General features: G+C 41.2%; 1 protein-coding gene across 1 annotated transcript in view; it reads left to right on the top strand.

The window, feature by feature from the left end:
* Nucleotides 1–8,194: 8,194 nt before the first annotated feature.
* The window catches only part of PTPN12 (protein tyrosine phosphatase non-receptor type 12), a 61,702-nt gene continuing 55,432 nt past the window's right edge, over nucleotides 8,195–14,464 (top strand). Inside the window, exon 1 of the mRNA XM_054399414.1 lies at nucleotides 8,195–8,311. Coding sequence (XP_054255389.1) covers nucleotides 8,213–8,311 — 99 coding nt within the window. The 5' untranslated portion in view covers nucleotides 8,195–8,212. The remainder of the gene's footprint in view (nucleotides 8,312–14,464) is intronic.

The following is a 14,464-nucleotide window of genomic DNA, read 5'->3' as shown; positions in this document are numbered from 1 at the left end:
GAACATTGTATGCTAATCTTTTTGATTCTCTGGATTCTATTGCTGCATCAAATTTAACTCAACAAGTGTCAATATAGGTGCCAACAGACAGAAATTAGCTTTCTAAAAGAATATTCCATATTCGTAATATTCTGGTTGGTTAGAGGGGCCAAAAGTGAATGCCAACATTTTTTTAAGTGATCACAGATGTTAGCATTTAGCTTCAATGCTGATATTTATTTCTTACAAAATAAAAGCAAAGTCAAGGAGATATACCTAACCTTAATAAACAGTTAGGCAATTCTTATCATAGAATGGGTTGGGTTGGAAGGGACCTTCAACATCACCTAGTTCCCAGCCCCCTGCCATAGGGGTGTAAAATGTGTATTTCTTATGTCATCTAAACAACCCTCAAGAATTCCTCATTTTTTGAAAGACTTCTTTTCTGAGACAGATGTGTTAGAGAAATCAAAAGCAACTGAAAGCTGCAGGAGATCTTCTAGGTGAACTCTACACTATGTTCTTGAAGAAAGCAGCATTAGATAATTCTCTGAGAAAAAAAATACAGCTTCCCCTCCTCATTTTATAATGGGTGCTTGGGAACTCCTTACTCCTTCTAGATTTCAGTCTGTGTTTATTTATTGTCATGATAATACTGTCTTTAACTTAAGTATAACTTCTTTTCCCCTGATTTTTTTAATCACTTGATGTATTCACAAAGCAGTCATATCTCTTTTCAATCTTCATCTCCAAGTCCCTAGTATTCTCTGGGAAGAGAGACTTTCCATTCTCCTTTTAATGTTAGTAGCCCCCTGGATGTGACTGCAATCTCATTACAAACATATTACTAAAGTAGCATTAAAACTACTTTTATTTTAATTTTCCTATCAGGTCTTCAAAGATTCAAGTTGACAAATTAGTTTACAGAGAGAATTGGCTTTCCTACTTCTATTCAACCTGTTTATTTTTAGCTGAGTATTACTGAATATGGAAGCAGTCCAGTTTACATCCTGGTTTGATTTCCTGTTTACATGAGCCACTTGGGTGTCACCATCGTATTTATGGACCACTCTGGAAGCCTGTGTGCAGCTTTCCTTCCACCTCTGAGGAGAGCTGCCCTTTACAATAGCACCATTGTTGAGCTCTCTGATAATGAAATATGACTATTGTTGAACATATAGTGGATGGTGGGCTTATGTCACTTTGCTAAATGTGCACAGATGTAACAGCGAGCCTCTCACTTGAAATGTGGGAGGAAACTCACGTTAGAGTCAGAAAGTCTAAGTCAGAAGCATACCCAGATTTGTTTGAAGTGAATATAGAACCAGACCTGGTCAAATATGGAGTGGCTCCCTATAGCACATGTTCATGGACTTGAGGGGAGGGCTGTTCTTTGGTTTGTTTATTTTTTCTGTATGGTTTTGTTGCCCAAAATATAAAGCTCACTATTTTCCTGAAGAAACTAACAACAAAGAAAAAAAATTTAATTTACAAAGAAGAGAATCTGAGCTGACCATTACAGCTACTAATGGTCGTAACAGCAAGCATTTTGCAGGAGGAACATTTAGGGAGCTCAGGTTCACCGGCATATCTAACATATTAGTAGCAGCAGTCTCAGTCCTTGTTATTATTATTTAATAGGATTTTTAGAATAAAATGGACTAGGATGTGCATCCAGAGAATGCTAATGCCAGGTGCTGAATAATTTTGGCTTAGCCTTTGTCTAATAATTTTTTTAGCTTTATGTTCAGTAAAGTTGTTTTAGGGAAGTGGAAATATTTTAACTTGTATCTATTAATACAAAGCTAGAGACAAAAATTAACCTGAGTTTTTTTTTAAAGCAGAATACAAATATTGCTACACTAGTGAGTGCAAACTTTGAAATAGAACTGGTAACAAAAAGATTAATTATTTTGTTCTTGAGGCTGATACACAAAAACTAAACAAATAAATGACGCAGAGCTTGTTCAGTTTTTACACATAATTTGGATTCATTAATGCAAGATTTTAGTATGCAGATTTTTTTTTTTTTGTAAGGGATACTGCAAATTTTGGGATACTTAAATTTTGGGATACTTAAATTTTGTTCAATCTCTTGTTTTCAAAATCAAATTTTGAATGAGTGCCTCCCATTAGAAAATACAAATTCCTGCCTTATGTCTTTTAAACACCCTGATATTTTAAATGATGCTTTTCCTGGTACTTGGAGGCAAAGACTTGAGAGCACAAGTATTTAACATGCCCTGTACACAGGCTTACCTTCTGCTGCTGGTATTTCTGTTTCAGATGTGCTGGGCTGTGCCTGGGGAATGCCCATGATGAAAGCTCTGTCACAAGAAGGCAAATGAGGTTCCCCCAGAGCAGCCCACCATAGTGCTGCACCTGGCTGATGGCTGACAGCAAACCAGAGATGTGTCACGTCATGTCAAAAGTGCATCATAGTTGCAAGATAGAAATATTTCTGCCTCTGAAATTGCATGTCCAGTTTTAAGAGGGTCAAAAGATACAGATGGAAAATGGTGCCAGATTTTCCTGATCTTATGTCCAACAGGGCAAAGCAAGTATCCTGCTGAAATCAGCCTTCCTACACTACGAGCCACATATATAAATGACAGTCATCAGGCCTGCTCGTGATTTACAATGAAACTGCCTAAAACCAGCTATTGAAAGGACACACAGCAATTCATTTGGGTCCATATGGTATTTATTTTAACACCATTCATATATTGCAGAAAATATTAACTGTATTCTGAACACCTCCCCTACCCCTTTTTTTTTACATTCACAAAAATGAAACAAAATACCTCAATCAAAAAAGTATACCTTTAATTCTATGAAACATGTTAAGTATTTCTTTTTAGAACTGGTCACGCTAGAGGATTATGCTGATGCTCATAATGCACACTCTTATTTTCATTTCAGTTGCATGTTAGTGATACCTCAAACCCGCCTTAAACCTGAATGTGGCCAAAGTAACTACAGCAGCAGCAAGAACAAAGTTTCTTCTGTGCATGGCAACTGTGCATATGGGGGTGTATGTGTATATGTTACAGTTATAGAGGAATCCAAATTATGCACTGATTATGAAACACAGTAATTATTAAAATGAATATTTTAATTAAAATTTAAAAAATATTTATTAGCTGTATAAAAAATGCCACATTTTAAGTGTTTTAGCAACACTGTGCAATGAATCCCAGAAGCTGGTAAGTATATAAATAAAAACTAATCAAGCCAGGTGAAATGAAATTGTAGCAGTAGTATTTTCAGTGGCAGTTCTAGAAGAGGAGTCAGTCATTGCCTAACCGAGAGTTAGAGAGGCAAATATCAAGAAATCCAGAAGTCATATGGCACTTAATTAGTATGAATGGAACATATTATACAGATGCTGATCAGGTCTTTATGCCTCATTTAAAATGAGATTAGTTTCAGGTTTAAATCAGAAATGCAATTCATTTGTTGTATACAAAGCATCTTCTTCAGATTTATTGTCCACAGTGTCCTTTCAAACTGAGCAACCATGGGCATTCCTGTTTGTTAGTTTGTTACTTATAATCAAAGTGGTCAAATGGTAACTGAGGATCTGCAGGAATCCCTCCCATATGATTATTTGTATCCTCTTCAGAAACAAAAGTGACTAAATACCACAATGTTTTGAGGGTCACTGGATGCTGATATTCCTGAATGTTTCATTTAGCCATTTTCAACCTTCATGAAGCATTTTTAAATTTGTGGAGAGATACATTGCAATTCAGTTTGTCAGATCAAAGACAAATGTACCATTTGGACTTTCCGTACGTACCCTCAAGCTGCTCAACAGCTTCCTGGTATTTATACTCCACACTCCAGTTCTTTCATGTGCTGGGTCCCTATCTCAAGTTCTACTGTCTTCAGTGGTAAAGACATTTCCGCATCTGTAAGTACAGTAGTGCATAGTTTTTGTCAAAAAGCAGAAAAACTTTGGCAAAATTGTTTCCTTGGGAAAATTTTTTGACAGAAACAGCATTTTCCATTGAAACACTACCTTTTTAGAAAAATCCCAACCAAATGCATTTGAAATGTATTTCAAGAGTATTGTTACAGAACCTCTGAATGTTAGCATCTAATTTTTATCCTAAATGATTGTGATTTAAAAAAAATACATTTCAGACTCTCAGTATAGGTAAAACTCTCTGAGGTTTCATGTAGATGATGTATTAGTAATAATTATAATTACAGTAATATGTTAAGAATTACATCCCACTAACTAATAAGCTATTCCAAATAGGTAGTTAACATCTAAGAATTTGTAGATTATCGTAAAAGGGAGGAGAAATCTGTGATGAAGTGAGCTATCACTGTAATGCAGTCACCCCAAATAACAAGGAATGCACTGTCTGGTTTTGCTGGACAAAGGAGGAATCAAACCATAGGAGACTACGCCCTTACTCAGAGCTGCAGAGTTCTTTCAGCCTTCTCTCTAATCTCAGTTCTTGGGTTTCTTTATGGAGTGCAGTTTTGGGTAGATAGGCACTGGGTTTTGAACGTGCCTCCAAGCCAAACAGATAGTGCAGCCAAACAGCTTTGAGGTGTGCTCCATCTCATTCAGGGAAACCTCTGAAGCTTGGTAAACTAGGACATTTGGTACTCCTGCCCATTGTGTAACCATGCATACATTTACCAGTGAACACATGCTTACCATGTAGGAACATGGGAAACCAACACTGAACAGAAAAAAAAAAAAAAAGTCTGTCTTCCTTCCCTGCAGCAGCTGGAGTAGTGCATGGCAAGGCAAAAATAGATTAATAGCAAAGAAGCTGCTGCAATGTACTTGCTTTTCTCTGAGGACCATGCTCCTGTAGATTGTTAAGACATAACGATTTTTTCTACAGATTTTGTTTGCAACTTCCTGTTGTATCTGTAGGGTGAGTAATTCACCCTGTGCCTCTCTTTTTCCACCTCTCTCCTACAGCTACACAAATAGACACTCATACATGCATGATAGATTGGTCAGATGCCTGGGCTAAAGCCAGACAGTTTTTCAGATCAGAAGTCCTGGCTAAAGCATTGCTTCTGCTACTGAAAGTTTAGGTTTCTGTGTTCATAGCACAGAGATGAGATGGCCTCGTGCAACATTTAGGGCTGAGAGAGGCAAAAATGGTGCTGTTGAGCTCAGGACTGTCTAGCAGCTCTCACAAGTATTCAAACAACACTAAGCAAAGTTCTCCACACAGACATTTCTAAATTTGTTTTGTTTGTTGTACACCCTTATTTGGCTGCCACACATGCGTGGTTTGGGGGGGGCCTTTTTTTTTCCCTTTCGAGACTGTAGATCCTTCTTATCTGTTAACTCAAATGAAAGGTCACTCTTACACTTGATAGTCTACAACAGGTTATTACAACACAGTGACAGATTGTGAACAAGGCCAGACTGGTAACTGGGTTCTTCCAGTAGAAGGCAATAATGATAAGAGATTCAAAAGCAATAAATCATCTTTTCTTCTCTCCTAATCAAGTCCACTATAACTCTGTCCTGTGAATAAATGAGCAGTGAAAAAAACCATACCACAGTAAAGATTTTTATCAATTGGTTGCTTAGTCCCAGCTATCATTTATCTTACCACTTACATGACATCTGGCAGTAGATTTTCCAGGGCAAATGCTGAACAAACTAAGCAACCTTCCTGAAGCAGATACAAATACAGCAAGGTGGCATGAAAAGATTATATCATGATCCAAGTTACAGCTATCCTTGGTGATTTTGTGTTTGTCCTATCTATCTATGTATCTGTCTGTCTATCATCTATCTTGTTTCTATATTTCCCTTTGCTTCTGGATAGAAGGGAAAGGAGGCTTGCAGAAGGAAAAGGAGATTAAAGCAAGAGAAGCAGGCATCTCTGTGGCTCTTCAGGGCTGACTGATTAGCTTGTGTATGGATAATGCTGCAAAACACAGAGAGAGGAGACTGAGCTCAGACAGCTGATGTGCTTGTGTGGAGTGCTCAAGATTCAATATTCATGTGCAGTGGGAATTTTTCAACACTCACTACCTCAGCACAGAAGAACTGATGCACTTTCCCAGTTCCTTTGTGTGTCCTTATGTCTGCGGTATGATAGGTTCCATGAGCATCAAATAACGCTTTCACATGGGTGAGGGTGAGGTCTGCAGCAAATCACGTGAGAATGCTAATGCTCTCGATTTTCCAACCTACCCCTCTGCTAGAGGTGACTGCTTCTGTAGCAGATGTAGAAGGAAATGTGGTCTTGCACCAGCAGCTACAGCTCAGGGCCTCGTGTCATAGCTCAAAACTTGCATTCACTAGGAAGGTGATGAGTTGATGGACAATGAATTAGGCTGAAGGTGGTAACATGCCATTTTGCTGATTCTTGGCAGACATCTAAAATAGTAGCATCTTATATCATCACAGGAAGACCAAGCTTTTATGTAGGGTTGTCTTGATAGCAATGGCATCTTAACTGAATCATCTGAGAAGAAAACCCAACATTTTTCTATGGGCTTATATCACAGCTCAATCAGTTCCCTAAATTGCTTCGATGTATTGTCCAACAAATGGTCATGCTGGGGCAGCTGCAAGCACAACATGCCCCAGTGGGTAGGAATGCGAAGTGGAAAACGGGTGATTTGGTAGGTGTGCTTTAATCAGGTTATGCTTCTCAGCATGAACCTTTAGCAGTGGTCTGTATGACAAAGTTTTATTGGGTTGACTACATCAAAAAAGGCTGTGGAGATCTTCATCAGTAAAGACTATACTTTAAAAGACTGAGTATATTTATTATGCTATAAGACTATACATACACACAGCTCTAAAATGATTTTGCTTTGCTGAAGCAGAAGTTATAGTCAGGATACCAAACATGAAGAAATTTCAATTTTTTCACATAAAAGTAGAAATAGCAAGATCTTGCTGGCTGTCATGTTTTGACATTGCCAAAACATCCAACATCAGGCAAGGACATTTCTCAGTATTTTCCACTAGGAAGGCCCAAGGTGCCTGAAGAAGTCTGCTGCCGTACTGCGGGGTGAGGGGGCCCCTCTTCCCGTCAGGACATGTCCGTGCACCGGACTCCCTGCAGTGTCGCTTACTGCCATCCCAGAGGAATCCAGAACCCCTTACAAACACCGCCGGGTGGGCAGTACTGTCGCCTTTCAGCTTCGCGTGTGGACACTCGTACGTTAAGCGTGGATATAGAGATATAGATGACATAGACATAGATCTATAGATGTGTGTACGCACACTGGGGGAGCAGTGCCCGGTCACGACTCCGCGCCCGGCCTGTCACCTGCTCCGGCCCGCCCCGCCATCTTCCCAGGGCCCGGTGTTTACCACGGCAGCGGCGCCGCTCGCGGCTCGGCCCCATGGGGAGCCCCTTCCCCCCCTCTTCGATCACCGCCACCGCGGGGATCCCCCGGCACACTTTTTATGGCTTCTGGATTCCCACCCAAGGAGGGAACCCTTTTCCGTTGGGCGTTTCAGTGAGACGCTTCACGAGGAGGCGGCAATCCCCAGTCCCCCAGCCCACCCCCGCTGTGGGCCGCCGGTCACGCGGGACGTAGCGCTGGCGCGACTACAGGTCCCAACATGCCGCAGCACCGACCGCTACCTCCTGGCCCCGGAGCTGTAAGCACCCACCACCGCCCAATTGTATTCCAGCCAGAGGAAACCGTACTTCGCTCCGCTCTCCTCCCTCCCTCCCCTACCTTTCAAGTGGTCCCTTCCAGTGCTCCATTGGAACCCTTCGGAACGTCCCATCCATAGGAAAAAGGAGGGGTTGGCAGAGTGGGGAAAGAGAAAATTCTCACTCGAGGCTGGGCTAACCGGTGATTGGCGTGCATAGCCACCAATAGAATGAGGTCGCCGTCAGAGGAGCCAGTGGGTTTGAGGCAGAGGCGGGGCCGGTTCCAGCGGAGGGACGGGTGTAGGAGGAGCAGGAGCCGCGCCTGCGCGGGGGGAGGAGGTGGGGACTTCGTCGTGTCCCTGTGTCGGCAGCAGCGTCCGGGCAGGGTCGGGCCGAGGGAGGGGAGGATGGAGCGGACGGCCGAGCGGCCGTGAGTGGGGTGGGGAGCCGCGGCGCGCTAGCAGGCCGCGGGTCAGGCCTGGAGTGTGGGAGAGGGGAGGCGAGACAAGGCAGGGGAAGCAGCCGGGTGACGGGCTCGTGCGGCGCAGGGGGCTCGAGGCGGAGAGCGGCCGGCCGGGGCTGTGGCTCCCGCTCCGCAGAGCGGGCGGCGGGGCAGGATGAGCCAGGAGGAGATCCTGAGGAAATTCATTAAGCGAGTCCAGGCCATGAAGGACACGGACCACAGTGGGGAAGACAACTTCGCCAGCGACTTCATGGTGAGGGGCGGCGGCGCGGCTGGGGGGTGCGAGCAGGGCTTATGCCTCTCCTCAGGGCGGGGGTGGGGTAGTCCCGCCGGGGGGGGGGGTGTCGATGTGCCGCGCTGCCCCCACAGCAGCCCCTTCCCCATTCCCCTGCGGCTCTGGGTGCATCAGGGGAAGCATCGCTTTCCAGGGAATGACCTGCTATTGTGTAGCGCCGAAACTCGGTCGTTCCTCCTGTGCCCCCCACCACTTTTTGAGCTCGGCTCGGTGGAGGTAGCCGCCTTAATTTGCCCTTCTTCCTGCCTCCTTCCTCAAGGAAGGTTTGTCACCGCAGCCCCCTGTCCCAGCCCTACTCAGCTCATGAAGAGATAGATGGTAGGTGAATGGCTGCTGCAAAATTAAACGGGAGCCTCCTCGCCGCCCCCCATCCCCCCCTCCCCCCCTCCTTCCTTCCCTGAGCAGATAAAGGGGACCGAGGCGGCTCAGGGAGGGCTGTTAGCGCTTCCTTTCCCTTACAGCCTCTTTTCTTGCGGAGTTGCCATGTATAATGTCATCTGGGGATAATCGAGCACTCTTTCCTCCCCTCACCCTTTATTTGCTCCTGTAGCCGTTTGCTTGAGATGTCTCTTCTTTTCGAGGAGGTGTGTTAAATATATAGAATAGTCCTTGGAGAAATATTTATCTTCCCTTCCCCAACATCTCCCTTCGCTCCCCATCCCCCATCGCAGCCCTGCCTGTATCCCTCGTCCTTTCTTCCTTCCAGATCAGTTCACCCTCAGCCTTTGGTTAACGTATGTGCTGGGGGAAGAGTTTATTGGAGAACTAGCTCTTTTCCTGGTTTGTTGTAGCTGTTTAATCGGGCTGTTAAAATGCTTGAGGTTTATCTTTTGAATAAATGGTCTGAGCTGTGAACAATAATTTTGATCGGGCAGCTATCACTGACCCTTTTCAATACTTACGTACTTAGTATCAAAATACAATGTGACCCACAGGAGAGCTGAAGATGGCCGGGTTAGCTACCTACATGTACGTGTGTCTTTAGCTTATTTTACTGTCTGATGCTATTAGGAATCAAAACCACGCCGTTTGCCCCTTAAGCTGTCTGTCTTTGCTGGTGGTTTGGAAATAATAAAAAAAATAATAAAAATCTTAATGTAAGTGACACGTCAGGGATGGCCTGAAACGTGGGGAGGAGACCGCAGATGTTGCGCAAAGTGGAGGGGCGTTGGGAGTGCTGGCAGGTCCAGGGGTGGAAAAGGAAGTGCAGTGGACTTCGGGAAGTAACAAGTTCATCCAGGGTGGGGTGGGAGCCCGTGGGAAATCGGCCACGCTCTTTGAGCAGGATTTTGCAAATACTGAAAGTATGCTGCTGAAACATCTGAGTGTGTGGGAAAGGAAGAGAGAAATATGTAAAATGAGCAGCGTTGGGGGACACTTCAAAATCTGTTTGCTGAGTAGAGCATCTTCACAGGAGAATCTAAAGGTTAAATATTTTGACAGAACTGCTTCGTTTAGTGATTGTTTTATTAAACACACATTGAGGTCTTGTACTGATGCATCTGTCTTGTTCATGTAAACTACATGTACTTCACAGAAAGGGTGGTGTAGATGAGTGGAAAATGCAGGAGTTTTTAATAGCCTTTGCATTAAATACTTTGTTCTAGATCTTATAACTCAGTTCTAGCATTTTACAACTGATAAATAGCTTGATGTTTTGGCCTTGTGATAGTTGAATAGTATATATATATATATGGTTTTGTCATCCTTTCTTCTCAGCAGTAGCTCATCTCTGAACAGAAAAATATCTTTTGTTTCAATTTCTCTGTTTTACAGAGCTTCTATAGCTTTTAACCGTATAGTCAGTAAGCTTTCCTATTACTTTCACAGAGAGTGCTGCTAAAAAAACAGGGAAATAGGGTTGTAGGAACTAACTGGTGAGGCATTTCAAGAGAAAGATGTATTAGCTGAAACAGCGTGAAGTGCTTTGGAAAGAATTGCATGCAAAATTCCTTTTGTTCTCTAAACACTTTCAAACTTGTGTGATTTTTTTTTTTCATAATTAAAGATGGGAAAACCAGGAAACTAGGCTGCTGATCTTTGGCCTTAATAGTCAGATTAGTCTCAATATTCATATCCATGTAGTAAAGCATATTTAAATTAGTATGGCAACGAGAATCAGACTTACTGATTTATGGGTTTTTTTCACTAAGAACAAGTCAGTATATTCACTTTGTTTTTTTGGATGCCTGTTGTAGGTTTTTTGATGGAACCATGCCTAGATGTGCTTTGAAATTATTGAAAAGAGTAAAAACGTTGAGTATTCTATTTTCTCTAAGATTTAGCAGAGATATTTTGAGGAGTGGAGGAGGGAGGAAGTTGTATTTTCTCATTTAAGTGCAGGATGTAGTGTTGCTGCTAAGCAGTGGGAAATTTGTGGAATAGGAATTGCTGTTACTCATCACTTCATTTCCAACTCAGAATGGGATCTAAAAATAGGAATGGAATAGAGGGTGAATGCAGTTGAAAACAATTCTTTATTTTCATGTCTTTATTGCTTTTGAATATATTGAGTAATAGGCTCACAGAATTGTATTTCAGTCCTGAGTGAATGAACTAAAAGTATTTGATAGGCTGGTGCCAGGGAGCACTGGAAGAAAGGGTCAAGAAGTTAGAATTCTATGTAGGTAGACTGATTAGCCGGGCTAGACATTACTGAAAGTCCATAGTGTAGCTGACTGAGGCTGCTATTTAATAATGCTATTGACATGCCTGAGAATATGTTCCACTTGGTAGATGGAAAGTTGATGTGTTGTTTCTGGTTGCTTTTTTTCCCCCCCGTTTGCTTGTAAGATAAATTGTATAATCTGGGCACCAATAGCAAGGTTGTTATTGGAAATAAAATTTCTTTAGTTTTAATTAGTCTGCACTAGAAAGTAAGCAGGAGATATCAGTAGATCACTTCAATACTGTGTGTGTGCACAATTAAGTTTAAATGAAGTGGATAGTTTGAAACAGCGTAGAATTGCCGGTGTTTTGCCAATAAGCATGTGTCCACGGATATAGCAAATGTGCTTTTTTTCCTAGAATAATGCAGGTCAGGATTTTACTAGTGTAATTACATCCAAGTGTGTACTTTTTCCTTGTTTTCTGCTGATATTGCTATTTAGGCAAAAGGAAGTATAGATTGCTTCCTCTTGGTGTCTCATGTTGTACAAATACAACCAGCCTGATCGAGATTCTGATTTTCTATGGTGAACATATGTCTTGCATCAAACAAGGGTTGGAAGTCAAAGCTTCATATGAAGGTAATGAAAACAGTTTGCCTCGAGCCTAAGTTTCAGAAAAAATCCCAAACTGTCAAATGACTTTTTCCTGATTTTCATTTAATGTATCCACAACTAACACATTTTGTTTTCCTATGCAATAGTCTCAGCAAAAGCATTCTGATACTCTTGTTTCTGTTTGATGCAGACTGCAGTTATTATATCAGAACTGAGAGCTGGTGTAAAGCTTTACCTTAAAAATAATTTGCTATGTTTAAAATGTTTTATGGTATATGACAATCTTGCTTAATCTGCTGGGTTGTATCTGGCTAGTCTCTTGTCATGAACACAGAATGGCTGAAAGTGTTTGGGGTTTTTGCATTGGGTACTGTGTAGGGGACCCTCAGCAGTTGCCTGGAGGTAGTGGTGTCAAAATGATCCTGTCTTAGATGATCAGTCTAAGTAGCAGTGGTTTTTGATGACTTTGCAAGGAGTTACTAAGTACTTAACTTCTGGTCTCGGGTCTTTTTATACCTTACCGTTAACTCAGAGGACACTGGTAACAACCTCAACTGAATATTGTGTATCTGTGTTCTGTTCAGTCCACCTAAGCTGAAAGTCTTAAGTTTGGAGATAGTAAAAACTCTGATTTTCTGAAGTATGCAGGGACTTTGAATGTCTCCTTGATTTGAAGCAAGCAAAAAGGCAGTTTCTATGCTTTTAACCTTGATAGTTTAATTTTCAGAATTTTTAAGTACTTCTACCTCATTGTTCTCTGAAAATACTATTGAAAAAAAGATGAGGTGGAAGAATAAAAGGGTGAAAGCCAGGAATATGGCTTGAAACATGAACTCTTAACTTAATGCTTTATCATCTTAAGTATTTTTTCAAGAGAAATATTTTAATCTCTAAGGCTAAACTAGGAAAAATGCTTTGGTGGAATCAACTAGATGGTAGACTTTCTTGAAACTTTAAAAATATTTAATTGGTGTAAATACAGATTTTTTTCATTAAAATCTTGTAAATTGGGGGCTTTTGAACAAACATCAACAGTTCTGTACATTTCCCTTCACCTAAGTGGGATAAAAAGAATACTTGCCTTGATCTGTAGGTATGTTGTACAGCTGATCTGTTATAAGAAGCCCTGCTCTTAGATTTGTGCTAATAGTTCATAGACAACTGTCACTCTAGATATGTTTTGAATCTTTTTATAACTTCAGGGTAAAAAATGGGTCTGCTACGACTCATCTTCCATAATATGCTTTAGTTTGAACCTTAATGTATTTTTTTAGAAGTCTTCTTTCCATTAGCCGTATTTCAGCTAGATGCTGTTAATTTTACTGGGGGGACAGACTAGTGATTATTTCCTGTGAGCAGTGACAGTCGTCCCGGCCATTCAGAAAGCTTCACTTACACAGGCTACATGTGGTTGGAGCACTATGACTGAGTAACAATTTCAGTAACCCTCCACTTCAGAAGCTTCTGAAATTTTGTGAAACGCTGTTCTTAAAACGTTACACGAGAAGTTAAACTTTCTGTGAAAAACTCTTCATTTAAGATACGCAGCTTTTTTGTCGCCTTTGAGGAAATGAGTGCTGTTCCTGTTGTTTCAAAGATGTCGTTATGAATTTCCATAGAGACAGTTGAATACAACAGAAAAGCTGCTATAGTGACCCTGGGGTATAAGAACTTGAGAACTTTGCCTAAAGTTGTAGTAATTCTTTCAGGCAAATGAAACTAAAACAAGTCAGTTAGGTGATGATGTGGCTTGTGTCAAATAGCTTGTGTGGTAATAAGCGCTCTTAGCTCATTCTCTAAAGACAGTCAGTATGTAAGTCCATTGTCCTTATGGAGAAAAGGGTTGTGTACTGATTTTGGTGAGTACTAGAGAATTGTTCCAGAGGACCAAACATTGATTTTCACCTTGCTTTTCATGGCATGTTACATGTATTCCTAATAATTTAAATGGCATGTCAAATACATCTTTCACTTTTATTCTAATCTCAGTTCTACAGTGCCTTTTGCTGTGCTGTATTTGCTATATGTATCTATCTGTATGTATATCCAGATACCTAAATATAGGTATCTCATGTGGCTGTAGTTCTTCAACTCTAGACCCTGGTCTATAGCTTTGTACATCTATGTATACTTGGAAATATATGCATTTATATGTATATCCAGGTATGTATAGATCTGGATATATGTCTGTGTACTACTCTGCATATGTGTTGGTGATTGCTATAGTAAGAATTAATTGTTTCAGAGTGTACATAGTTTATCTTAAAACTGTAAGAGGTTCAGAATATTTTTCCTTGATATTATTACAGCTAAATAGAAGCTATGAGCTCTGCAAGCAGGGAAAGGTTTCTCTGAATATCTGCTTATCTAATATCTCTGTTAATAGTAAGTGCAAAAATACTCTGAAGCTTTTAAAATTAATCTTAAAGTCATTAATTTGTAATAAATGGAAATCCTGTTTGATTTTCATCACTGTTTAAGACATATGGATTTTGTGTTGTGTACTGCTGCAGGTCTACAGTAATATGCACACAGGAAATTTTGACAATGAGAAAATAGTAATGGACTTGGTTAACGTTGGGAAAAGATGAAACTTAGTACTCCCTGTTTGTAGAACTGAAATAAGAAGCTAGACGTCATTTTTCTTCATGGTATTATATAACAGTTTTCACTGAGGGAGAGGCATCAGTACTAAAGGTCAGATACGGAACTGAGTACAGCATAAGTTAATTGGGTAGTGCAGGAGCTCTTTGTGCTATTAGGAAGTGCAGTGTTTGCATCCTGGTGCTTTCCTTGGAATGCTGTACTCCACAGTTGCTACAGTTATGCCAGTGCAGGCTCAGTGAACTGAGCTGTGACTGTGTGCCCTAGATGAAGTATGGATATG

Source organism: Indicator indicator, chromosome 3 (assembly GCF_027791375.1).
Source record: "Indicator indicator isolate 239-I01 chromosome 3, UM_Iind_1.1, whole genome shotgun sequence".
In the NCBI taxonomy this organism is placed as follows: Eukaryota; Metazoa; Chordata; class Aves; order Piciformes; family Indicatoridae; genus Indicator; species Indicator indicator.
Note: the sequence above shows the minus strand (reverse complement) of the source record. Positions and strands in the feature narration are given on the sequence as shown.